The 26,778-nt window shown below is 34.4% G+C and overlaps 4 protein-coding genes across 17 annotated transcripts; 3 read left to right on the top strand and 1 right to left on the bottom strand.

Moving 5' to 3' along the window:
- The first annotated feature begins 5,328 nt into the window (after window positions 1-5,328).
- Window positions 5,329-8,425, top strand: LOC111301540 (protein NOI4-like). Of its 2 annotated transcripts, none has more exons than XR_016328032.1 (3): window positions 5,329-5,492; window positions 7,695-7,961; window positions 8,067-8,425. XR_016328032.1 is itself a non-coding variant. In XM_022897301.2 (3 exons), the coding sequence occupies exons 1-3, from the start codon at window positions 5,487-5,489 to the stop codon at window positions 8,109-8,111; spliced, it is 234 nt and encodes a 77-aa protein (XP_022753036.2). In that variant the 5' UTR covers window positions 5,331-5,486; the 3' UTR covers window positions 8,112-8,425. The 2 variants fall into 2 exon arrangements, 1 of the variants encoding a protein (XP_022753036.2); XM_022897301.2 differs by having other exon boundaries at window positions 5,331-5,492; window positions 7,695-7,877.
- A 370-nt stretch (window positions 8,426-8,795) lies between these two features.
- On the bottom strand, window positions 8,796-11,255 carry LOC111301539 (transmembrane emp24 domain-containing protein p24beta2-like). Of its 2 annotated transcripts, none has more exons than XM_022897299.2 (5): window positions 11,099-11,255; window positions 10,290-10,499; window positions 9,800-9,986; window positions 9,579-9,686; window positions 8,796-9,041 (listed from the first exon to the last, which is right to left on the bottom strand). In XM_022897299.2, exons 2-5 carry the CDS (start codon window positions 10,497-10,499, stop codon window positions 8,908-8,910), a joined length of 639 nt encoding a protein of 212 aa, XP_022753034.1. In that variant the 5' UTR covers window positions 11,099-11,255; the 3' UTR covers window positions 8,796-8,907. The 2 variants fall into 2 exon arrangements, with proteins under 2 accessions (XP_022753034.1, XP_022753035.1); XM_022897300.2 differs by having other exon boundaries at window positions 10,290-10,524; window positions 11,099-11,239.
- Window positions 11,256-13,327: 2,072 nt separating this feature from the next.
- LOC111301536 (nodulin homeobox-like) lies at window positions 13,328-21,021 on the top strand. Of its 4 annotated transcripts, XM_022897287.2 has the most exons (18): window positions 13,328-13,639; window positions 14,229-14,281; window positions 14,478-14,603; window positions 14,691-14,849; window positions 15,688-15,771; window positions 15,849-15,977; window positions 16,187-16,405; window positions 16,841-16,969; window positions 17,090-17,185; window positions 17,343-17,504; window positions 17,786-18,077; window positions 18,171-18,296; window positions 18,391-18,460; window positions 18,901-18,964; window positions 19,487-20,005; window positions 20,112-20,146; window positions 20,480-20,643; window positions 20,719-21,021. In XM_022897287.2, exons 2-18 carry the CDS (start codon window positions 14,240-14,242, stop codon window positions 21,003-21,005), a joined length of 2,703 nt encoding a protein of 900 aa, XP_022753022.2. In that variant the 5' UTR covers window positions 13,328-13,639; window positions 14,229-14,239; the 3' UTR covers window positions 21,006-21,021. The 4 variants fall into 4 exon arrangements, with proteins under 4 accessions (XP_022753022.2, XP_022753021.2, XP_022753024.2 ...); XM_022897286.2 differs by having other exon boundaries at window positions 20,480-21,021; XM_089744349.1 differs by having other exon boundaries at window positions 13,460-13,639; window positions 14,713-14,849; window positions 20,480-21,021.
- A 987-nt stretch (window positions 21,022-22,008) lies between these two features.
- On the top strand, window positions 22,009-26,115 carry LOC149514523 (WEB family protein At5g55860-like). 9 transcript variants are annotated; one of them, XM_089744353.1, is made up of 5 exons: window positions 22,117-22,466; window positions 22,755-22,865; window positions 23,215-23,328; window positions 23,461-23,656; window positions 24,102-26,115. In XM_089744353.1, the coding sequence occupies exons 4-5, from the start codon at window positions 23,486-23,488 to the stop codon at window positions 25,884-25,886; spliced, it is 1,956 nt and encodes a 651-aa protein (XP_089600479.1). In that variant the 5' UTR covers window positions 22,117-22,466; window positions 22,755-22,865; window positions 23,215-23,328; window positions 23,461-23,485; the 3' UTR covers window positions 25,887-26,115. The 9 variants fall into 9 exon arrangements, with proteins under 9 accessions (XP_089600477.1, XP_089600479.1, XP_089600478.1 ...); XM_089744352.1 differs by having other exon boundaries at window positions 23,108-23,328; XM_089744354.1 differs by lacking the exon at window positions 23,215-23,328 and adding an exon at window positions 23,108-23,157 and having other exon boundaries at window positions 22,117-22,568.
- The last annotated feature ends 663 nt before the right edge of the window (window positions 26,116-26,778 follow it).

The raw sequence follows: 26,778 nt of genomic DNA, 5'->3' as shown, positions 1-26,778 counted from the left end.
AAGTTTTATATTAGCTTAAAAGTTTTCATTTTCTTTTCAACCATCGTTATTGTGATCATGGATTTTTAACTTGCTTCAATTCAAAATTATGTACTGAAATTTGTTAAAAGAATTTCAAAGTGACCCAACTTTTCAGGTCCTTTAAAGAAAGAGCAAAACATTCAATCTCCTTCCATGTATAAATAACGGTGGATTCAGGATTTATTTTTGAAGATATTAATTTATATAATATATATAAAAAATTAAAGATAAATTTATTAATTTTATCGACGAAAAAGGTATTGAAGAAAAATTTTCAGGACGTCCAAAAGAAATTTCCTTTAAAGTTTATAGTTTCAATTTTTGAGGGTGTCTATTGACATCTTACATTTGCTGTTGGATTGCTTCGTGTACAAAAGAAATTAATTCACATGGCCAATGGCTTCATGGATTTTTGATATGTCTGAAATTGGTTCATGGTTTATTTTTTTTAGCTATCTTGTATGGAGGAAGGTTGGGATGCTTTGACTAAATGGAGAAGTACTTGTTATGTATAAAATATCAGTTAGGAAAGGAAAATTGAACAAAATTTGATAAGAATTGTAACATGAGAACTGTAATATATAGGAATTGTAACATAAGAACAGTAACATATGTATAATCTGAGCCAAAATTTTTGTTGGTGAGCTCAAATGTGGACAACATTCGCATTAAATATTGTCTCATTGATTAAAACAGTTGTCTGTTCTGGGACATATCTAGCATATATAATAATAATAAATAATAATGAGAAAATATATCTGATTAATATGTGCTTAACCAATCAGTAGATAGCAATACGGTGATGGAGGAGGTTATAAGAGAAGAAATTGGAAAAATTAAGAGAGGAATTGACAAAAATGGAATCAGAGAAATGGGAAAAAAAAGTTAGAAAAATTTGAAGCCATTGAATAGAATTTGGAAAACTCCACCAAATATCTGACATAGTTACATGCTACATAATTGCTGGAGCTTTCCTTTCCACAGTCATATTCAATGGCTTCAAATTTTTCTCATACTTGCTTTACCCTTCTCCGATTGCACTTTTGTTCCCCACTTATTTCTTCCGTATGTTTTCCCCTCCATCATCATCCTTCTCATCTCCGGGAGCAAAATTATTGTAATCAACATATACCACCAAAGTTTCTCGAATGCCTGAGAGGTTGGTGTTCCTTTCCTTGTTTTCTTCTGTATCAGCACTTTCAAAGTGGCAATTGGAACCCAACAAGTGTTTTGTTATTTAGGTTTAGATTTCATTACTTGGGCTGTAGTTACTTCCTCCTTGACTATATGCCTTATATTTATAGAGAGGAAATGAGGTGTGCATGGCGGTGTAGGAATTGGAAATTGTGCGTAGGTGCCACGGGCTGAGATGTTGTAAAAAAATTTGAGTAAAAACTTTTTCAATACCAAGAAAACTGCATTGAAATTGACAGGGAATGGAAAGAAAGCCACCCAAAAGCCATAGCCTATAGCAATATAGTTTGCAGGGGTTATGTCATTAATCATGATCAGGTTCTTCTTTTCAGAATAGTGACTTTTCTTTGCCGTGGGCATGGAGTTGGAGACGGAGGTCAATTCCAGGGTTGTTACTATAGCTCTTGCAATCTTTGCTAACCAGGTGCCTAGAATTTTCCCAAGCATTTCTGGTCGAATGGCAAGTTGGCTTGCTTGCCTACAGGAATAGGAACATCACCTTAATTAAGCTCTAAGGAAACCAATGTTCTGTCTATTATAACTACTTTTCCACCCTCTTTTCTTCCAGGAAAACCCTCCTGTCCTCCATCGATGGCAACTTGACTTCTAAATTCTCTTCCGTTTTCCTTCTTTCTCCTCAATTTCCTTCTTTTTTATGTTACAAAAGAATTTTTTTGAAATAAGAAAGAAATTTTCAAGTCCAGAGACAAAAGAAGCTTTCCTGTTTTTATTTTTATTGACAAAATCAAAGCAATTTCACAGAAGAAATAACGTGCTCAATTTGCTTTGGTTTTTTCTGTCAATGAAAATTTTCAGAAGATGTTAGCTTATATACCCATTACAAGCTAATCCATTCATTAAAAAAACCAAACCCAATATTAGCTCAAAACTGGTCCAATATGGGCCTAAACAAATGGCCTAATGCTGCCCTAAAAGGAATTTGATGGGCGATGATACATTACTCGGGCCCAAAGTTTAAAAGTTAATAACAAAGCAACAAGGTTCAGAAATCAGAGCAGAAGTGCTGGTGCTGAGGAGCAAACACAACCACACAAGTACAAGACACAACCAAGAAATAGTTACCGTTCAAACTCATGTCTTCGAATCTTGAGTTCTCCCGCCACCAAAACACTATCTCAACTCCACCTTCAATTCTCAAAACTCAGACCTTTTTCTCTTCTGGGTTCTTTTAATGTTTCCATTACAAGCTCGCAACTAGATAATACAAACACAACAGTCAAAACCACACACAATTCTCCGGTAACCATTCTCGACTTTTTTTTTTTGCTAAAAGTTATGAAATTTTTGTATGAATTATATTTCTTATTACAAGCTGTTTGGAACTTTTTCTTTTTTTTTTTTGTAGAAATGGAGAAAAGCTATATACAATTTTAACTATAGACCGTTGGGAGTCCTTGAACCACATGGAGTACAAGTTAGCTTCTTTGAGGCAAGTTCATGGAAGGCTAGCTCTGAAATTTCTCAACCTTGTTATCAAGCAACCTGGTTTGGAACTCAATCATCTTACACATATGTTTTCAATAACTACCCATGTGCTTGTTTGAGCTAGAATGTGTGACTATACAAAATCAATGTTGAGGCAGTTATTTTGATGTGTTTTCAAGGGTTTAATCCATCAGTTTATACTTGAAATATGATGTTAGGTTCAATGGTGAAAGATAGGAGAGTTGTTTAACTATGGACTATTTTCCCACTACATTCAGTTATACCTCTGCTGTTAATGGATGTTATGCTTGTGTCATTTGTCTGGTATTTGTTTGCCGGATTGTTGCATTTATTGCAACTTACACCTTGAGGACTTGGTTCCACACTTACTTGACAATCATATCGCTGCTTTAATTGATTATTTTGGACAGGTAAATGGTACATGGTGTGGGCCACGGTAAATGAGGCCTGGAACAAATCATCAGTAGCTGGTAGTCATTTGCTTCAAAGTGCCTCCAGCTGTACAGACATAAGCTAAAAAGAGTACCTTTTTTGGATTGTTCTGCCATCTGTTTTCTGGACATGCATCTTATTCATTCATTTATTTATTGGTTTAGGTTTGTTCCTTGTCATCATTACAGCATTGGGAACAAATTTACAAGACAGAACCATATCCTTGCTGCAGGCTTCCAAAAGGTCAACCTCACAGCTCGTCACGTGCTGCATATGCTTCGGGAATGCTTATTGAGGTCGCTTCATCTTTCTTCATCAATGTAATGCTCTGTCATGCTTTTCAGGAGAACAAGGATTCCTTATGGCTAAAGATGGAGAAAAAACAACTCTTTGATGAGTGATGAAGCAGCTTGACTAGCGAGTCTAACGAGTAGCGCAATAAATAAACCAAATATGAATAAATAATCATATATTTAGGATTCATTTGATTAATTTTAGTAGTATTTAGATTTAAGTCGTACTTGATAAAAAATTATTTTATTCATTTAAGTTTAATTTATTTAAATAATAAAATATTTATATTTAATTAAATTAAATTAAATAAATTTATTCGTGAATATTAAATAAATATATTAACGAATATATAAAAATAAATATATTTATAAAAATTAAATAAATTATAATTAAATAAATTTTAAATTAACATAAATTAATTCAAATAAATATAAATAAATTTTAAAATATAATTAAAATAAAAAATAAAAAATAATTTTATTAATATCATTATACACGAATAACAAATAAATAATAAACGAATAATAAATAAATAATAAATGAATAAATTTTAAATAAATTTATTTATAAATATAATCTAATTAAATATATTTTTATTCATATTCAATTTATTTAATAAATAAATATAAAAATATTATTTAAAATTATTTATTAAATTTAATAAACAAATAAAAATTAAATATAAACAATTCGATAAAAATTCTATTCGTTTACATCTTATAACCAGCACTGCTTGATTATGGAGGCAAAGTGAGTACCGTCGGTAAATTTTGTTGATGGGGTATCCCTTTTAGATTTCCCATGTTATAAAATGTTGTGTATTGCTCTTGGAATGGCAGACAGAATCTAGCAACATTAACAAGGATATGCATACTGTAATTGACTTTGTAATAGTTTATGTGTGCTGTAATTGATTTTGTAACTGGTTTTAAGTCTGGAAATAGAAATTCATGATCATGAACATATTGGCAAGTAACAGCCATTGAATATGAAAGTGTTGATGCAAGAAAATGCTATGAACCACCCAGCTCAAGAACAAGCCTACCGGAGAAGAAAGACAGGAAAATGGTGCAATATCACCAGCACAAAGTTGAAAGAAAGACAGGAACCTTTGATCACAACAACAACAACATCAGCTTGCTTCTGTCATTTGAATAAATTTTTGTCTGCCAGCTTTTCTAGCTTAGTTGATTGGATGTCACAATCTATGATGCTGTCTTTTTCTGGACTTTTGCTTTGGCTTTATCATAATCAGAGCATCTTTTTATATGACTTTTATCAACTTCAAGAGTTGGATGCAAAAGGCAAATCTTTGCTTTCCTCTTTTATAAACCATCCAAATGAGATTCTGCATTTCTTTTATTTATTGCTAACATTTTTATAAGATATAAATTAATCAAATATTCAAACTTTAAATATTAAATTTTAGAGACGATGAGCTAACAATTCATTAATGATATAAAATAGATTATTTTTATTTTATAAGTGATATCTTATTCAATTTTTTTTATTGTAAAATATAAAATAAAAATAAAATTTTTATTTATTTACATAAATTGTTTATTTTGCATAATATAAGAATTTAAATTAATCTTATAATGAACCATTAAACTAAAAATTTTTTAGGAAAATTTAAAGATTTTGAGTTCTTATACTATTTTTTTAATCAAAATTAGTCATTTATTTAAAAAATAATAATTAATTAAATTAATTCTAAAAACTCCCAAATTTCTAAACAGTTCCAGCAAACCACTTGTCCGCTTTGCCTCCGTGTAAACTAACATTGCCAGCTCATCTTGCCGTTCCCGTTATCTGTGCCCCTTCCACATCATCACATACGGTCCACTAACGGCTCCGTTTTCCCCCAATTCTATCTCCCACCGTTCCCTTTCATATAACGGTCAAAATAACGTCGTTATCCCAACTCCAAAATTTTTTCCTCTTCTTTTTGTTCATATTTTCCTCCAAAAAATTTCACTTCTTTCCATCTTTCTCTCTCTAAAAGCTCTGATTTTTCTCTCTCTAAAGCTCCTCTATCTCTCTCTTGCTTCATAAGAAAGTTTCTTTCTCAAGAATTCATGTCGGTATGTAATCTTTATAGGTTTTTTTTTTTTTTTGTCTTTTCATTTCCGTTTAAATTTGTTATAAAAGGTTTAATTTTGTTGTTTGGATTTGATTTCTTTTGATTTCACGGAATTGAGCTTTGGATTGTTTTGATTCGTGCCTTTTTGGGTTTTTTTTTATTCTGGGTTTTGATTGTATTTTCCCTTTTTTAAAAAAACAAGCTTGATTTTGGTGTTGATCAAAGTTCTTCTTTTTAAATTTTGGGCAAGTTTTGTTTTTTATGATTAGAATTTTACGCCCTTTATCATTTTGTTGCTGGTTTCTTTGATGGGTTTTGCCTGAAGTTGGTTTTGAGCTTTTTGTTTTGTTTAACCGATGAATTATATACCATTTGAGCGATTACTTGTGTAATAACATGATTTATGGTTGGAATTTTTTTAAAATGGTAATTTTACTGAATTAGAACTTTGGAAGTTAGATTTATGTTGATTGAAAATGGATGCATTAGCAAATAGGTGATTGTTTTGGCATGTTTTTAGAATCTTGGTGGTACTGGGAATCACAAAATGTTTAATAAATGTACCATTAATTTTGTATGGAAAATGTAGTTTCTAATTAATTATTCATGCAGGTAAGTAAGGAGTGAAAAGGTAGGATTGTGATGAAGTTCTTTTGAGATGATGTTTGCTCAGTGAAAAAAAAAAAAAAAAAGCTTTTCTTGGGAGTCTTTAGAGGGCATGCATTGTTACTTGTGTAGTATTTGATATTCTAATCTGTAAATGGCAGCTTTTGTATCAATCTGTTCATATTCAAGTGACCAGCACTAAATAATTAGAGTTCTTTACGTGATCTATGGTGACATTTTATTTTGAAAGATGTGACTAATTTAATCTTGGATTTCCATGACTTGATATTATTTTGATTGTTAGTTTATGTCAATTCAAGTTATGACTTTTTGGCAGATCCCTTTTCATCTTGTTTCAAGATAAGTTAAGCGTTTCACTGTATCTTCCAAAGAATGTGGTCATTTCAAGTTACCTGGTTTTGGTTTTAAATTAATAACGCCATGTGCTTTTATGTGGTCATTTTTATCTTCTTTAATAGTCATTGTGATTTGAACTCAATTATTGCTCATTTTGAGGGTATCTACTTTAACTGTGTAATTGATTGTATTGTTGCTATCTAGGCATGGCTTTCTTTCACTGTTCTACCTACCTAACATCTCCCTTGAATAACAATCATCTCAAGACAATGATTATATGGTTGTTTAAAACAGTTTTTTCATGAACCATTTATGGTTTTTTTTTTTGGATGTATCCTATTAAAAAAACAGTGATCATGGTGAATTTTCGTGGTCTTAGACCAGGTTTTTATTCGAGTGCTTTCTTAAGTGACCAATAACCAGTGTTTGGTTAATTTAAACTATACTGTCCATTTAGGTCGACGTATGAGTTGTAATAATGCAAACTGCAACATACAATTTGACCCTCACTGATAGAGTCAGGCAATGTGATCTGGGCTCAGCTGAAGTCACATTTGTTTGTTTTTAATATTGCAAAGCATGCCAATTGATTTTGCAGTTATTAAATGGAATTTAGTTTGTTTTAAGTTGAAGCTGAAGTTATTTAAGACCCTTACAGTGTCTAGCAGCGGGCATTTAGAGGTTGGATTCTCTCAGTGATATTATGTTCAATTGAATAAGTGTTGCATTCTTCTTGTAGTTAGCTAATGAAGTGGTTGCTGGTTCAGAATAGAAAGGAACTGCTAGTGTGTTTCAAGTTCAAGAAACCGAGAACTCTATAATGATCTGGAAAATGAAAAATATCTTATTTCTTACACTAATAAGTTCCTTGACAGCTATGGAAAACAATGAAGAGTGGTTCATCATTTCCTCTTTTTCCTTTTTCTCTTGTTTAGAATTCAAAAACCATCAACGTAAGCAATTTATTAGAGCTGTCAGAGTTTTCCTTGCTATTGAATGTGGATGAATTGTTAATTCTGAGCTTGGAATATTTATCTGTTTGCTTATTTGGAGCTTTTAGGATTAGCAATTATTGACTGGCATGTTATAATGTGCAATTGAATATATTGTAGCTATTAGCTACTCGGTAAAGCCAGGACATGCTTTAGTTTTGTCAGGATACCTTGATGTTTTCTCTATCTGCCGACTTTGACCATGGGGATCTTAATGGGAGCATTTTACTTTTCTTTTTGCCCAACAGGACAAGGGTCGGCCATTGCCAAAATTTGGTGAATGGGATGTCAACGATCCTGCATCAGCTGAGGGATTTACTGTGATCTTTAACAAGGCAAGGGACGAAAAGAAAACAGGTGGCAAACCAGAGTCACCAGCAAAGGCTGATCCTAATGTTAAGCCTACAGTGGATCCTGGCAAGCCCCAGCCTGTAAGTAATCTCAAATGACTTAGCTTGTTCTTGCCATCCGGATGCCTGCATTAGGCAATGGTGACAATCTATACTTGACTGATGGTAAAATAACAGTTGAATTCATTGTGGCATCATTTCCATTTTCTTATGATTGTTATAAACTGTAGCTATTTTGGATTTCTCTCCTGATGTGGTGCTTTTTTACAGAAAAAATGGCTTTGCTGCATTCAAGCCCCACCTGCGGAAACTTGATGAAGTCCTGCTTGTATAAGAGCTTCCACAAGTATGGTCAAGCCCCACCATATATTCCTATACAAGATAGGATCCATAGGGCAGTGATAAGCCCTTCTGGAATTTGTTTTTTTTATTGTGTGTAAAATTTAATTCTGGCGGGAGGAAGGAGCAAAGACGCACACTTGATGTATCTATTTGCACTGATTTGGTGGGTTATTATTAGAAGCTGAGTTATTTCTTCTTGTCTTTGCCTACTCTTTCTTATAAGCTGTAGAGCTTTTGTGTGACATTCTTTCTTCATGTTATACGAGTGATTGGCGTGTTTGTCAAAAGGTTCTCTTTATTTGTCTCTACTATTCTTTTCATTTTCACTTTTTATTGGAAACAGCAGAACTTTGTTTTGCATCATGGGATGCCATTCTTAAAAGTATTTCATTGGCAGTAAATAACTTGCAGGCAGCAGAACACGTTATATGGTCATGAAAATCCCCCACTACTGCGAGCCTCTAGAATTGCTGATGGTAGAATTACTATTTTGAGTAGGGCGAAAATAAACATATCGCCTTCGCGTGAATAACAATTACAGCCAAAAAGTATGTTTGCAGATTATGGCTGATGAACATCACTCATCCATGAAGTCACAAACAACTTAAGCAGTTATAACTTTAACCAATGGAGTTTCATATCAGTAAAGCTCAACCATAATAAAAAGACGTCACTAAATTCATGGATTCTATTCATGTATTACAATTGCCTGAGATGACAAAAGTTCACATCATTCTATAGCTAATAAACATTGCATTGTTGTGCTGAACTACACCCGGGACATCCCAAGCTTCCGTTCAAATAGGCGTCGGAGTAGGTATACTTGCAGAACGCTGGCTCCAATTAGTGCTGCAGATTCATAGAAGGCCTTGTGAACTGCTCTTTTACTCATAGCTTCATTTACTGCAGTTCCAGTCAAGAGACAATGATTAGAGAAAAAAGTAATCAACAGCAAAGGCTTCATGAGAGAGAGATATTTATGCAATGCCTAGATTGCAGTTTTTTAATGTAACATATATATATATATATATATATATACATACATATAACTTCCAACATATCAAAAAGACACATTTAAATTACACCTTATTCTTATTCATCCTCACTGAGTTTAACAAGCTTAGATTAGTTCTGCAATAGAATGAAACAAACTCACCAGCTACTTAGTGAGCAAAATATTGCAAAAACTTTTACCTAGTATACAACCTAAAAGCTCTAATAAGCATGTGCAGCCTGAATTATGTAAGTTTTGAGACTTAAAGTGATGCTTTATTGTAATTCACAATAGAATCTAGCAACTGTCTCGAATTGCTTTAAGGTAAAGGTTTCTGGTACATATGAGTTTGAAGGTGATAGAAGCAGATAAGTTCCAAAGGCATCAATGATAGAACATCAGTCAGAACTGTTAAATAAAAATAAAAAATGTTAAGGTGAATATACCTATTGCCTGTCGTTCTGTCTGAGCCTCTAACCAGTGCTGTTCAAACTGAATGTTATAAAGTGCTTCCTCTAACTTAGAAATTTGTTCTAACAAAGGATTGAAATGCTCTGCAGATAAACATGAGAACAACAGTCACTACACTTTATTAAAGGTTTAACCGGGGAGGGGGGGGGGGGGGGGAAGGATATCGAAAGATAAAAGCAAATAAAACATGGGTTACCATCTTTTGCATGCTGATCATAGTATGTAAAATGACTTTCATGTACATCAAAGTCGACTGTTTCGTAATAAGGAGATCTATTACTGAAGCAGAATCGATGGACTCCTTTTTGATGAGCAACAAACTCAAATTTCTCACTTATCTTGTCATGATAGTCTTGAATCTGATCACCAGAAGGTCCCTTCACCTGACAATTGCAACAAAGTAGCAAGCTCAATAAGAATTTGTGACTTTGAGTTCCCCGGCAATTTTGCACGTAGACAATTCTAAGAAAAATGAGGAAAACTTTTTTTCTCATCATTTGATTTATATGACACCATTTCTGCATCTCAAAAACATATTCACCCGTAGTTCGCACTCTTAACAATGCCCTAAGTAAGAAATCTCAATAGTGAAATAAGTGAACTAAACGTTAGCAATTGAAACATAAGCACATGACAGGCAATGGTGTGCAATCAAATTAGATTTATGACAGAATTAGGAAGCTTACCACAAGATCAACACCTTCATGACCAGAATGCCAAGCTGAATCAGCCTTAATGACAACAAACGACACATGAATTGTATCCCCATCATACTTAACATTATGAGAGAAGCATTCTTCTCTATCGATTACAAATCTAATGCCAAACACTGCATTCAGGCTGCACAAGAATGCCAGCAATATGACAGCAACAAATTCAAGGAATCCAATTTTCATCTGCAAATTACAAAGTCAATGTCTCCTACATATGAAAGATGATAAACAATAAAAATACAAGGCATTAATTTAATTGCACAAATATCAAACTATGCAAAATCAAATACCAGAAAAGTAATACTTAATGAAGACCTCAGGAAAAAAAAAATTATTACATAGTAATAAATCATAAATAGTAACAGGGATGAAATTGAAAACCCGGATAATTTTCCCAACAATTCAATTTTTGCCTTCAAATTTCAAGATAATTAATGAAAACCAAGAAGCATCTTTTTTTTTTTCCAATCAAAAACATTAAAAAGGAAAAAGATGAAAACCCTTTCATCCCAGAAAATTTTCCAAGCAAACCCCACCATTGTTGGAGCGAAAAACAAAGAAGAAAGTATATAAACAAGGTGAATTAGATTTACAATTGAATGATCTATTTAGTGACTAAGAAAAGGCAGGAAAATAAATGAAAATAATTCAAAAATTGATAAAAACCACGAAAATCAAAACAAAAGGAATAAGATTTATAACTTGTAAGAAACTGAAGCCATTGATTAATGATAACTGGAACTGCAAAATTTTATTTAGAAAAAAAAAAATCTAAAATTTACCTTTCGGGTTTTTCTCTTTTTTCTTTGAAGAGTTGACAAAGAATGTGAAGATCAGATCTTTTGAAGCGTTGTGAAGATCAGATCTTTCGAAGCGTTTGAAGACACTTTGGTTTTGTACTTTGACGTCTAATGACGTTGTCCTAACAGAGTTATAATCACCTGTCTCTCATGTATACAGTAACATCAGTTTTATCCTGCCTGGCCCTATTGTCTTTTTTCTTGTTTCTCTTTTTCCTTTAATTGATTTGAAATTTTTATTCACTTTGGTTGTATTTTATTTTATTTTTAATTATTTTTATATATTATTGATTTTAATATTAAACTCTACCAATTTATTTATGAATTTTGATTTTTTATTAAAATTTTTGGTTTTTCGTTTCTAATAAAGAATTTCATGAACTTTACCTATAATATTTCATGTAAATTTTATCCGGAATATAACTGAAGCCAGTATTGTAAATGCTGTATGAGATAAACCCAATTGTCTCGCAATGCAATTGATCAAGGCAAAGAAGAAGGAAGTAGTTCTCCGAATCATCCACGTCCTGTGCAGGTTCCACCACGCTTTGAATGTACTTCCACAAATTAAAGCCTCAGTTATGCTATAAACCATCTGCTTGAAACCTATGACAAAAATTTTGCACAAGTGTATAGTCTGTGAACATGAAAATGGTTATGGAAGGCAGACAATGCAGGAATGAATTTACCCGTGGGAATAAGGGACTGCCATGGAGCGAAGAAAGGGGAAGAACAACTGCATGATAGAGGTTAGGTAGGAAAAATGGAACAGTCCATCAGATGATCAGACCACCTAGTGAACTGAACAAGAGCTATATCTAAGGTGGGTGGAGCAACACCAAGAAAAGCTGTATTATCTGGATTGTGATAAACTGATTGCCATCCCTTGCATTGGATTGTGATATAAAAGACTAATAGTCCACATTCTTTGTTAGTAAAAAAGAAACCTTCTCGAGTACTGGGGAAGAATTTCCATAAAGATCATTGTTTTTCTGTGGATACTGCAGATAACCAATCTGATTGCCTCTCTTTTCATCTATTAAGAAGCAAAGGGCCGCTATTGAGTCTGCATTGTTTGCATACACAGTCCAAATTAAGGATGATTGCTCCATTTTTTTTAATGAGAAATTCAAAGTAAATAGATAATTCAATTTTTTAAGTCAGAACAAGATATATTATATTTAATAATTTAAAATAAATTATCGAAAGTCGTATATTTAAAATAATTTCAATAAACGAAGTTTAAAAGTTTTTCATTAATAAAAATAATTTTTTATCAATTGAATCAACCACTTATTAGTAAGTTGATTGCTCTATTATTAATATTCGATTATATTATTATCTGCATCACTGAAATTATTTAGTGCCATTAACTGCTAACAAACAGAACAAATTTTGTTCTTGTCTACCAAAAGTTTAGAACAAATTCTTTTCCAAAACTTTCTTAAAGTAAATGCATAGGGGTGAATTACCAGTGCATTCATGGCTCCTGCTTTAAAGTGATGAGGCCAATCCAGCATCTTCTCTTGTGCCATGTAAGCCAGTGTTGGAAATGGACATCCATCACTATCTACAGCATTTGCATCTCTTCCATCAATGAGAATCTAGAAACAGGAAAGTGAAATTAAAATAAAAGAAAATTCTCTGAAGATAACTAGTTTTCTATAATCTTTACAAGGTGAAAAATGCTTGTGTTTGCCTGCACAATGGGCTGATGATTCTGCTTAGTTACATTGGAATTCCGCTCCAAAAATCCTTTATGTTGATTCTTTAATTCCTCAGGAACACTACCTTTATCTCTGACTGCTTCAATGCCTCGTACATGCTACCAAAAAAAAGTTTTTACATTGATAAACAGCCATTCTTCAGCATTTGCACTGTCCTGCTCGTAAAATTCTGAGTAAAGTAGGACATGTAACATCTATTTGGGTTTTTTTTTTTTAATCTTTTATTTTTTTAATTAAATAAATTTTAGAAAAACATTAAAAAATAACAAAATAAAAAAATTTTGTCCGTCACAAAACGATTAAATTATTTTACATATTTTATGATTAGACGATTTGTGTATTTATTTTATAAAATTTATATATTTATATTATATTTTATAATTTATATTAATACAAAAATATAAAATATATTTTTTTATTTTATTAAATTTATATATAATTATTATTAAAATTATAAAATATATCACTTTTATATATGATATTTGTGTAATATTATCTTATTTCCATAGGCTTTGACAGTGTTTCTTCATCTAGGTGATTTTTCAAAGACAAATCCACCCTTCAATCATAATCAAAATTACAAATATTTCTTACCAGCCACCCTCCACAGCCGCATTGCTTTCTCTCTGTGTCTTTTTGCCCACCAAAACCCGACTCTGGTCTTCTACACACAAAAAAGCAGCTACTCCCAAGCTGATGGTTGTTAAATTTTGATTTTGACCTTTTTTTTTTCAATTTCCTAGGGTTTTACGTATTCAGTTTCAATTAGGGTTTTTCTAAATCCTTTCATTTCAAGGTAAGGTTTTTACCGTCTATCTTTTCCTTTCCTTTTTGTTTGTTGTTTTCATTTTGCTTTTGTTTATTGAATACAGCATTTCTTAAAATTCATTTTCAATCTATAGTGGTTTTAGAGCTTCAAGGGTTTAGGGTTAAGGTTCTAATTATTTTCAAAACGCTGACTTTTTGGTCAAAGAGGTGTTCTTTGTGTATTTGCTGTTGTTCTTTTTTAGGTTTAATAGGTGCAAGATGCATGTTTAGCTATCTTGGAAGTTGTTTTAGTGAAAAAAAAAAAACATGGGGATGATGAAAATGGAGTTGAACTCTTTTCTTTGTTAGGGATTACTTTTGGAAGCACTAGTAAGTTTCAATGCTATCTGTAAGTTTGATAAATCTTGGAAGGTTGAAACTTTTTGGTAATGGCTGGCTTGAGGAGCAATAGTGGCGAATTGATAATAGATTATAATTGACATTTTTTTGGTAGGAATTATTCAGGCTCTTTGAAATAGTAGAATGCAATTGCGGTAGTTATCTTTTGTGGATGAACCTAATATTATTACCAAATATGCTCTTTTAGTCTTTAGTCATATATTGTTGCTTGCTGCTAGGTCTTTGAAAAATGAGGCAAGGCAAGGACGAAGCCATATGCAGTATTGAACAGGTTGGTGTTCTTAATCCGAATTGGAACTTGGATTTGCATACCATCTCACTTTCTCCCTATTGTTAGAAATTAGAACAAGAAAGAAAAACCTTTTTCCCTGGTTGTCCCGTCTTTTTTATCTAGACTTTTTAGTCCTGTGCTTTAACCAAGAAAGATAACATCAGGGACTCAGATGTGTTTTGGTTTATATGAACAGGGCATTGACCTGATTACAGTGGTTAAGGAGGTTCATGGGCTTAACTCACAGGAGCTTAATAAGTTGCTGAGAGACTCTGAAAATTTTACCATTCACTTTGTTACAGAAAAAGGATTAGAAGTAAAGGTACAACCACCTTGTTGTCATTGCTGTGGCATAATTCTTTTACATTTTTCTCTGAAACCTCTCGTATTAAATTGTGTTATCTTTCAGATTGATGTGGAAAAACTTGCAGGGTTTCTTCCTTTGCACCTTATTGCAGTGCTCTTATCATCTGACAGAGATGAAGCCCTGCTCAGATATTTGTTATGTGGCATCCGACTTTTGCATTCCTTGTGTGAATTAGCCCCTCGCCATGCTAAACTTGAGCAGGTTGCTCTTAGTAATACTCATCTGGTTTTTTTCTACTCTGTTGATTTTAATTCTCCTTTTGTTCCATTATTTATTGTGTTTGTTCTTGCATATGATATGGACTTGACAGAAATTGAACCTCAAAAATGGGACAATCCTTTTTATCAATTTCCTTGCAGGAAACTCCATACGTTTTAGTGATCTGTGGAAAAATTGTTACAACAAAAACAACAACAAAAAACTAAGCCTTAAAATAAGGGCAGGAAGAGGGATACTGTAGGATAAATACTTCACTGCATAGCTTTAAACTAAGTGCATTTGGTTTAATTCAACTAACTGCCCCCACAAAAAATAAAGTAATTAACCTGAGTTTCTTTACTTGTCTTCATGTTTTTTCATCTCAATGACTTTGGACTTGGATATAAGGTTGGAAATCTTTCTTAGTTATAACTTGGAGAACTACTTCTTACGTTCTGCCTCAAGTTATTGTAATACTTAATATAGGTAGCAAGCCACACGAATCCCTTGAGATCCCCATAATCCTTGATTATGTCAAGATTAAGTTTGCAACATCGTGCAAATTTCTAAGGGACTTTACCCACAAGTCCAGTCTGCACCTTTGCTCTATGAAATGCCCTTTACTGTAAAGACACCAATTTGGCTATTACAGATTGTACCCGTTAATTGCAGAAGACACTTCTCTATCTTATAACTCACTCTATTGCTGTGGATGTACTTTTGAATTAGGTTGTCATTCCTCTCTTTTCATCTGCCTATATACTACATAGCTATTTTGAAGATTCTTGGCAACTATGAGTTTTTTTTCTCTTAATCTCTTTTCCCTTTATAATGTTTACAGATTTTGCTTGATGATGTGAAAGTATCAGAACAGCTGATTGATCTGGTCTTTTACGTGCTGATTGTTCTCAATGATTATAGACAGGTTCTTTTTTATCCTTTTCTTTCTTATCTTCTACAAATTTATTTTTATCTTTATTCGAACTTGTTTTAATGTTGTAGGACATCCATGATTCAAGTCCTCTGCCTCTTTTGCATTCAGCACTTGTGGCATGTAGTCTGTATCTATTGACTGGATGTATATCTTCACAGTGGCAAGATCTAGCTCTAGTGATACTGGCACATCCTAAGGTACAAATTAATTAACATAATTTTGAATTGATTTTGAGGGAAAATGGGCTAGTTTACATAAAGTTCTTTATGAACTTGTTTTTGAACCTATTGCTCCTGTGATTTATGTTCTTCTATTCTTTACAAACAATTCATAATGATGCTATAGTCTTATTGAGTTCTTCAGTCCAGCATATCTGTGCACCCTATTGATCCAAATTTCATTACAGGTTGACATGTTTATGGATGTAGCTTGCAAAACAGTTCATCTAGTTGTCAGGTTTCTCCAAAACAAGCTGTCTTCTCAGCATACTGATATTTGTGCCAAGTCAAGTCCAACTTCTGAATCAATGGTTAATTATCTTTGCCAACAATGTGAGGCTTCTTTACAGTTCCTTCAGTTATTGTGCCAGCAAAAACCGTTTCGGGAGTGCTTATTGAGGAATAAGGTTTGCATACTAGCATTTCATTTACCTATTCATCTGGTATGAAGTAGTATTAATCAGTATTACCTTTGTCATTTTCTTTTACTAAGGAACAATTCTTTGTTATTTTCTTTTACTAAGGTACAATTTCCTGTGGCCAAAACTTTTACCCATCTTTATAATCAGATTCTTAAGAGGGAGACAAGAGGGAGAGATTATTAGTGAAAAGAAAGAGAGATCTAAGATGTTAAAATTTTTAGTTAGGCAATAAAAAAAGATCATGGTTGCAATACAGCAATGTGTACTCATCATAATTTGTTGATATTTGTATGGAAGATCTTTACAAGATCCATGTGATGTTTTGAGTCCTATTGAATCTACTTATTGAGATTATTATTGTGAACTGTGGGGATATAGTGCAATTTTTAAACAGTCCAATGGGATTTTGTCTTTGTGAAGGAACTATGCCGAAAGGGTGGTATTCTTTTTCTGGCTCAATCCATCCTGAAGTTACATGCACCATATTTTGTAGAATCTTCCACAATAATGGCTGCATTGTCTAGGCTGAAAGCTAAAGTCCTGTCAATTGTAAGTCCTAGGCGTGCCTATTTGTTTTTGATATTCATGTGGAGGTTTAACCTGCTTTATAATCTTCTCCAGCTCCTTTTAATGTTACACTTATGTGAATAAAACATCCTTTTTATGCAGTTATTGCATTTGTGTGAAGCAGAAAGCATTTCTTACCTTGATGAGGTTGCCAGCTCTCCAGGAAGCCTGGATTTGGCGAAAGCTGTTGCACTTGAGGTTGGTTTTCTGATGGTTATGCAAGTATCATTTGCTTTGATAGATTGGGAATCATACTTAGAATTTTCTAATGACCTATGTCCTGGATTCTCTCTTCTATAGTCTCCTTTCACTGCCTGGATGCTTGTTCTTTAATATGATTATTATAATGATGCAGGTCCTTCAGTTGTTGAAGACTGGACTTAGTAAAGATCCCAAACATCTCAGTGCTAGTTCTGATAGAACCTATCCTATGGGGCTTCTTCAACTTAATGCAATGCGTCTAGCTGATATTTTTTCTGATGATTCAAACTTTCGATCTTGCATCACTGTGTACTTTGTAAGTTATTACGATCAGACTTCAGAATTTATTCCTTTGATTTCATTTCTATTGTGCTTTTGGAAAGTTGCTATTTCGTTACTTTTGAGACTTTATTTTCCAAAGAGTATGATAGCTATAACTCCTCTTTTATCAGAACTTTCATAATTCCCTGAGGACCAAAACCTTATACAATTTTGTGGCTAAATAATTAAATTTTCTGCTGGATTTTGGTGTTCTATTATGCCTTTTCGGCACCCTTTATGGCAAGATTTATGACTGCCTCTTTTATGCTTCTTCAGACTGAGTTTTTGAGTGCAATATTTTCACTCTCTCATGGAGATTTTCTATCTATGTGGTGTTCTGCTGATTTCCCTGTAAGGGAAGAAGATGCTACCCTGTATTACGAATTATTTCCAGCAGCTGGATGGGCTTTATATTCAGTTTCATCATCAGACCTATCAAATACAAAAAATCTGGAATTCACTCTTATGCCCAACAACATGTCTCAGGCTTCCTATGCACATCAAAGAACGTCTTTATTTGTCAAAGTAATTGCAAATCTTCATTGTTTTGTTCCTAACATCTGTGAAGGTAAATTTCCGCCCTAGTGATGGCAAGTTCTCTATGAAATTCATATTATTATTTTTCTTTTATGTTAATTGAATTATCTCTTTTAATCCACAGAGCAGGAGAGGAACCTCTTCCTTCACAAGTTTCTTGGGTGCTTGCAAATGGATCCATCTAAGTTATTACCTGGTTTTGCCTTTATCTCTGGTCCACAAAAAGCTGCTGCTATTTCTAGGAACCTGCGTAAGTATCTTGTTGGACTAGGTTTCCTTTTCCCTCCAAGTAAGACATGGTTACAAACTTTTTCTTGTTCCTTACGAGTAACCTGTTCATGTAGGTTCCCTGTTAAGTCATGCGGAATCTTTAATTCCTACTTTTCTGAATGAGGAGGATCTCAAGCTTTTGAGGTGATCTGAAGTTCATTTTTTAATGAAATTCCTGCTAAGTTCAAGTAGCATTAGAAGTTGTTAACATATTTTGATAATTATACCTTCCTGCATAAATTTGAATTCTGCTTTCTTGCAAACTCAACTAGAAAAATGTTTGAATCACCACACTCAACTCATGGATATTCATACTAGCTAAACCTTAACATAAACTCCTGGAATGTGGCATTCTTTTTTTATATGCTATTGTGAGAGATATAATTCATACATTAACCATCCTTTGAGTTTGACCCTACAATTTTTATTTTCTGCAACTATAATGCGCTCCAAAGCCTTTGTTTGCAATATTCAACTTGATCCCTGTTTCAAGGTTATTACTGCCCTCTTCTCTTTTTGAATTCATGAATTGTCCTACATTTTTTTATTTCTCTTGTTAAACAGTTTTCTTTTTTTTTTTTCAGGGTATTCTTTGTCCAATTACAATCACTGATAAATTCTGCTGAATTTGAAGAAAACCGGGTTCAGGTAAACCTTCTGCATCTTATAAATGATTAGTATTATTCCCACCTCCAATCCCTCTGCTTTGGCTGGTCCCTATCTCCTTTCTTTGTTATATTTTAAGTGTTTTGAAACGCTATGCTTCTGTTGGAAAGATATAGAAAAGTAGATTTGCTAGTCAATCTCTTAGACTTAGTTTCATAAAGAATATGTCAGCAAGAATTATCGGTGAATGCTGGAAGTTCATTTGTTTTCCAGTTAATTACATTTAGAACCTTATTTTGGTAAAAAAAAAAGAAGTTGAATTATTAAGTGCTGAGTGGGTTCAAACTGTGTTTGCCAAAAAGTTTCATCAGAGAGATAAAGTAAGATTTTATCCAATTATATTTTAGACCAGTGAGCTTAGTTACGCTTGAATTGTTTCAAATGCAGTTTTGAATGCCAGAGGCTATTATTTTGGCATTGATGCTCATCAAAATGCTCTTGCTTTATTTTTCATTTTGCCTTTTCTTTCAAATCCAACACTAAGCAAGGTTTAATAACTGATAGGAGGATCAAAGTCTAAGGGGGTGCTCATCTCCTTTACTGAAAAGAGAACCTTCAAACCTTAATAACCAAAATGGTAACCTGAAAGAAGAAATGTCTGAGAATTCTGCTTTCCAAGACGAGCAGTTTTATGTCAGAAGCAATCATATGGATCAAGCTGATATTATAACAAGGCAAGACATGATGGACTGTAAAGATAAATCTGTTACGCCTAGTGGTTTGAAGGAGATTGACAGAGATGTTCAGAATGTTGAAACAAGTGGTTCAGATACAAGTTCCACAAAGGGAAAAAATGCCATTGATAAATTAGTAGAGCATCTCAGAGAAAGTACTCATGCAGGTGTTCGAGAGGATGAAAAAGTCGAAACTGTTCAAACTGAAGAAAAGCAACCAAGGAAAAGGAAGCGAACTATAATGAATGATGGACAGGTGACAATACTAGAAAGAGCCCTTCTGGATGAACCTGAAATGCAGAGAAATGCTGCTTCTATACAATCATGGGCTGATAAATTAAGTCATCATGTGCGTAGAATAGATCTAGTAATTTATGCTTGATGTCAGTTAATTTAGTTATCAACTTGAAGTAACATATTTCTTCTCTAAAACTACTTCTACATTCATTTCTCAGGGCTCAGAGGTCACATGTTCACAGCTAAGGAACTGGTAAGGAAGCCACCTCTTTTTGCAGCATTTTATATGCTAATTATTCAGAAAGTATTCTGATATCACGAGGTTGCTTCTCTAATGATAAAAATATAGTAAGAATTGGGGAAAAAATGAATATAATAAGTAATAACCGGTGTGTATTGAATTGTTTCTTTAAAGTTTGGAGTTTCTTTGTAGGACTTTTAAGGTAAGCTGTTTAAAATGAAAATGCGTATTTTGTAGCTTAAAAAGCACCAATTGATTTAACTGGCTTTTATCAGTTTTGTATTGCATTTTAATAAGTTCTCTGGTTTTTGTGCAAAACTAATCTGTCTTATGTACCGCCATCAGGCTCAACAATCGAAAGGCCCGGCTTGCACGCGCAAGTAAGGATTCTCGTCCCCCTCCGGAGCCTAACAATGCTTTTGCAGGAAAGCAAGGTGGGCTGCAACAAGGTCATTCATTAAATGCACCTGATAGTCCTGGTCAAGAAACTGCCCCCTCAAATACCAGAGGTACTAGAAGCATATCAAGAATTAACACCAGTGAAAACCCAGATGCTTCAGAATTTGTTGATTTTGGTGCTGCAGAATTTGTTCAGTGCAAGCCAGGTCAGTTTGTTGTGCTTGTAGATGGAAGAGGTGAGGAGATTGGTAAGGGAAAAGTACATCAGGTGCACGGTAAATGGTGTGGCAAGAGCTTGGAAGAATCAGGTACGTGTGTTGTGGATGTGGTTGACCTAAAGGCTGATAGATGGGTAAATCTACCCTACCCATCTGATGCCACAGGTACCTCGTTTGAGGAGGCTGAAAAAATTATTGGGGTAATGAGAGTGATGTGGGATTCAAACAAAATATTCTTGTTACGACCTCAATAAATTTTATCTTTATCGATTTATCGTTTTCATGCCACTGGCAATGACATATAAGCCGGTATAGCTTCAATCTCATAAGCTCGTTACTGGTAATCAACATATATAGACCTTCACAAACCCAAATTACCCCTTCTGAAATGAAAAACACTACCAAAAGCAAGCTAAGTAGGAAGGTGAACTTACTTTTAGAATAATTTATGAACACCAAAAATTAAGGAAATAATGTTAACTAAAGTTTCGAGGTTGCCTTTTTCCTTTTTCCTTATCAAGGAAAGTGACATTCCAATAAACATTGAAATGGAAGTCAACAGATTGCTTTGTAAAAAGCAATGGTAAAATTTGAAGTTACTTATCATCAGAATTGGAAACAAACATTACATTATGCTCTGAAATGCATGCATTCTTGGACATGGGTCGATTTACAGGTCATTCACACTACTTGTACTATGAGATATTGTGGGTTTTAATGAGTCATTTGATGACATTGAAGGGTGTTGCCGCCCCACAACCACCAGGGGAGGCCAAAGGTTGCTATTCCGACAAAGCTGTAAATATTAGTGTTAGATTCATTAACTTAGTGAATCATTTGAGGGATTTTAAGGGTTATGTTATGTTTGTTGCCCCACAAGCTAGCTACCGACGAGACCAAAACCAAGGGAATTCAAGGAACTTGCCCTTCATCTCAATCCAACACATCCTCTGTCTCTATTGTCAAAACCCAAACCATTCAAAATTGGATTTTGACACTTTTTGCTCTCACCATTTCATTTGTTAGTTTTAACAAGACGGTGAAGTTTCCTTATAGTAAAGAAATAATAAGAAAACAAAAAGGAGGAAAGACAATTGCAGATGGGAGAGATGGGAACAGCAACCAAAGCTCTGAACACTTTTCTCTTTCGGTCTTTGTCATTTTGTCACCGTTCATCTCATCAGTCAAAACTTTAACGTGGCATCCGCCCATCTTTTTGCTATGTAGTATCTTTCAGTCAAAACTACCCTTTCAGTTAACACATTCTACATTTACTATCACAAAAGTACAACCTCCCAAAGCCAGCTTCTCCGTTTCTCTCTCTCAATCAAAAGAAAGAGTCTTTGTCTTTGCTGCTATAAAATTGTGTCTCAAACAGTTTTCGAATATTCAAACTCTCTCTCTGTCTCTCTCTCTCTCTCTCTCTCTCAGTTGCAACAGTTACTATTTGAATCCTTCAAAAATACGTAAAAGGACGATAGTGAAGCCCTTTTTTTGTTAAACTCGAAATTTTCTTTTCCAAGAAGCCTACTTTTTTCTTGACAAAGAATATTTTTTACTCGAATTTTCTTGGGAGATTCTTGTCAAAAGTTTAGATTTTTCTTTGTGGGTTTTGGTCTTTGGGTTGAAAGATTAAAAGGGTACTTGAGTGAAAGAAGGAATAGTGTAAAGATCAAAGAAGATGATCATGAAGATGTGATGGGATTTTAGAGAAGGTAATTCTTTGATTTTTGACCCTTTGACGAGCTTTTTCTTATTGGGTTTTGATTAAGGTTTTTGTGGTTTTTGTTGTTTTTGTTGGGTTTAGCAGTTAAAAGGTAAGTCCTTTGTTCTTGTTGTGCTTTTCAAGTTATGTTTTCTTATACGCTATTTGTTTGTTTTATTAGACCTTCTTTTGCATTTTATTTCACTTCTGTCCTTGACTTGAGATGTCAATTTTGTCATGTTCTTGAATTCTAGAAATTTTTGTAAGATCTTTCTTTCTTTGTTTGATGTTGAGCTAGGGTTTTGTGGCTTAAATTTCTGGGGAAAAAAAAATAAAAGCTTGGTGTTCTTAAGGACAAGAAGGTGATCAGGTAGTCTGTTTGTTTGAAGACTTGATAAGGAAATTTACGGTATGGTCAGCTTCACACATATAGTGATTTTTATTTTGATGTTGAAATATTGATGATATTGAGTAAATTTTAACTGGAATCTAGTTTCATTGATGTTGTAGTGGAGTTTTTTCTTTATGGATTTTTGGCTTAATAATCTGTGGAGGCTTGAAATTTTCAGTTCATGAAACGAAATGGTTATGCAAGCAAGTTGTTGCTACACTAATATGTGATTGTGCTTTAACTTTTATGAGTTTCATTAGGTGGAAACCATTTTTAATCGAGGATGGATTTATGCCATAACTGTCAACAAGTGCGTGGGATTACTTCTAAAGCTACTATTCCTTTTGATTTTTGAGGTTTTTTTCAGCCTGAAGTTGCTGATCTAGGTTGTGATCGAGCAATTCATATCAGCACATCTTGTTAAGATCCTGAGATTTGTAGTTGTGTCAAAGAATCATTTGGCTGTGTAGGAGAAAAGAAGGTTTCTTTGAGATTGTAGTTTGTATTGTTTCTGCTGAGACATGTTGGTTGTTGGATGTTCATATGTTTTTAAGTCTGCCTTTTTTATCTGATTAATGTTAATTTTTTCTTTATTTCAACTTGTGAATATCAGAGAAATACTAAGCAAGCAAAGCATTATGGTTGCAAAGGGTCGCCAGAATGCCACTGACTCTCTAAAAGTGGAGGTGGGAGAGATAGACACTAGTGCTCCTTTTCAATCTGTTAAAGATGCTGTCACTCTTTTTGGTGAAGGTGCTTTCTCTGGGGAAAAACCTGCCATTAAAAAGGCAAAAGCTCACTCTGCAGAGGTATTATTATGGACTCTTGGAAGTTCTCTTTCTTCTTTCACCTGAAATGTTGTGTCAAGGCATAGTAGTATTAAGTTTTTGAGACTTGGATACGATATTTATGGCGAACTCATGTTTTTCTTTTTCTTTTTCATTCCCTGGTTCTCATTCATCTCTAATAATTGTAAATATTTAAAGGTATAAGAGCCATATTGCTCAGGATAATGAATATAGCATCTACTTTTATATGAAGGCTGAGAAACCTAAATAGCAAGTAGACTTTGTTAAGGTGCGCTTTTGCGGTCTTTCTAAGCAGTTTTTATTAACATTGTCATTGTTTAATTACTAAGTACACAATTGGAGCTCCAGGGATAGATTGCTGAGAAATCTAGTTATATGAAAATTGCATGACTGGCTATTTTTAACTCTTATTTGTTTCTAAAATTTATTTGTTGTTGAGCTGCAGACAGTACCGGCCAAGGAGACACAGCTTCACCTGGCTCAAAAAGAGTTGAACAAGTTAAAGGAGCAACTAGAAAATGCTGAGACAACTAAGGCTCAAGCACTTGTAGAGATTGAAAGGGCTAAAAAAATGGTTGAGGAACTGACTCACAAACTCAAAACTGTTAATGAATCTAAGGATTCTGCAATCAAGGCCACAGAAGCTGCAAAGAATCAGGCAAAGCAGATTGAAGAAGCAAATTCTGGTAATCTCCCTGGACCTGATGGTGCTATGAGCCAGGACTTGGAAACTGCAAGGGAACAATACTTGACTATGATTACCGAACTTGATGCTGCAAAACAAGAATTGAGGAAGGTTCGCCAGGACTGTGATGCATCCTTAGAAGCGAAAAATGCTGCCTTCAACCAAACAGAAGAAGCTGAACATGCAGTGAAGGTTAACATGGAGAAGGTTGGCAAGCTCTCTAGGGAAATTTCAGCTATACAGGAATCAATTGGACAAGTGAAGCTTGCATCTCTTGAATCACAGCAAGAACAAGCTAAAATTTTTGCGGAAAAGGATACACAGAGGCAATTATATAAAGCTACCCTTGAAGAGTCAACAAAGAGGTTGCTAGCTTTAAAGAATGAATATGACCCTGAACTTACACGAAATCTTGAAGCACAACTGTCCGAAACTGTCAATCAGATTGGGGCTTTGCAGAAGCAGATGGAAAATGCAAAGGCTTCTGATCTGGAGTCTGTGCAAACTGTTACTTCTGAGCTAGATGGTGCTAAAGAATCACTGCTAAAAGTTGCTGAAGAGGAAAGCTCCTTGAGGAGTTTGGTGGAGTCTCTTAAGGTGGAACTAGAGAATGTGAAGAAAGAGCATTCTGAACTGAAGGAGAAAGAAGCAGAAACAGAGTCCATTGCTGGGAATTTGCATGTCAAGCTTCGGAAAAGTAAATCTGAACTTGATGTTTTCCTTGCAGAGGAATCCAAAACAAGAGGTGCCTGTGTAGAAATGATTTCAACCCTTCAACAGTTGTTGGTGGAAACAGAAAATGCACAACGAGAGGCAGAAGAGATGAAGAAGGAAGCTGAGAAGTTAAAGTTGGAAGCTGAATCCTCAAGAATCGCACTTGAGGAAGCAGATAAGCAACTCAGAGTTGCCATGGAAGAAGCTGAAGCTGCAAAAGAAGCTGAGACAAGGGCGCTTGATCAGATAAAGATGCTTTCTGAGAGAACAAATGCTGCACGTGCCTCAACCTCTGAATCTGGTGCCAATATCACTATCTCCAGGGAAGAATTTGAGTCTTTGAGTGGTAAAGTTGAAGAGTCTGATAAGTTAGCTGAAATGAAAGTGGCAGCCGCCTTGGCTCAGGTGGAAGCTGTGAAGGCTAGTGAAAATGAGGTCCTCAAGAGGTTAGAGGCGACTCAGAAAGAGATTGAAGACATGAAGGTTGCCACTGCAGATGCTTTGAAGAAGGCAGAGATGGCTGAAGCAGCGAAGAGGGTGGTAGAGGGAGAGCTCCGAAGGTGGCATGAAAGGGAACAGAAGAAAGCGGCTGAAGCTGCATCTCGTATTCTGGCAGAAGCACAGATGTCAGCTGAATCTTCCCCACAGCACTACAGAATTCAAAAGCAGAACCCACCACAGAAAATTGTTCAGGCTAGAAAGTTGGAAAAAGAGAAGTCTTCTGTCTCAAAAAAGGTGCTTTTACCTAGTATCAGTGGTATCTTCAATCGAAGAAAGAACCAAATTGAGGGTGGATCTCCCTCTTATCTGCCTGGTGAGAAGCCTCTGTGAACATTGCATGTGCCGGATCTTTGTACATTTATCAATGGTTGAGTGAAACATATTTGATTGTGTACATCTGAGAACTGTGGAAGCAAATCTTTGTTATTCTTGTCTGTTAGGAATTTAAAGTGGAATATCTAAGGATTAGTTTGCTAGCAACATGGGGTAACTGACTTCTTCCTATATGACTACTGTAGTTAATTGATAACTTGGCAGTGAAAATGAATGCTTGTATATATATTCTTGGAGGGCAGTGTGACAGCAATGATGTCGATGAAGCTTTGGCAGTATGCAAATTTAGGCTTTTGGTCACCCAAAGACTGGTAGAAGCAGCTGGCAATTGTGTGTTTCATAATATCCTAGAGATCAATGAATGCATCCAGGCATCCTCCATGATCTATTCTTGGAGACGAACATTTTAAGTTGGTGTCCAACTTTTAAGAAGCAAACCAAAGCCTTCTCATCGTGAGATTTTAATGTAACAAATTATGCATTTTCCTCGAACCTAAGCTCTTGGTGGGTGAGAATTCGGGGTCGAGTTTGGTGGAAACCACCTTCACCATATGCAGGCAGCGTGGGTCATTCCTCAATAGGGAAAGTTACATGTTAACAACACAAAATTACAAACTACAAAATAATAAATCATCCTAGAGTATTTACAGAGAAAGAAAGATCGACTGATAACAATAACATAGGTTCCTAGCATCCTGATTGCCAGCCTGATAGCAATCTAATTTGCACTTTTCGGATTGAGCAGGTGAGTCTAATTCAATTTTTAATAAAGTATGACCATAGTTGGCTTAACTTAGATGAGTGTAAATCTGATACCATGAGTATTAGATTTTTGTATCATGTAAATCTCTTTTAGTAATTGAATGGTTGATATGAATGGCAGAGGAGG

Source organism: Durio zibethinus, chromosome 15 (genome assembly GCF_047325235.1).
Source record: "Durio zibethinus cultivar Kanyao isolate XHJ-2024 chromosome 15, ASM4732523v1, whole genome shotgun sequence".
Classification (NCBI taxonomy): Eukaryota; Viridiplantae; Streptophyta; class Magnoliopsida; order Malvales; family Malvaceae; genus Durio; species Durio zibethinus.
Note: the sequence above shows the minus strand (reverse complement) of the source record. Positions and strands in the feature narration are given on the sequence as shown.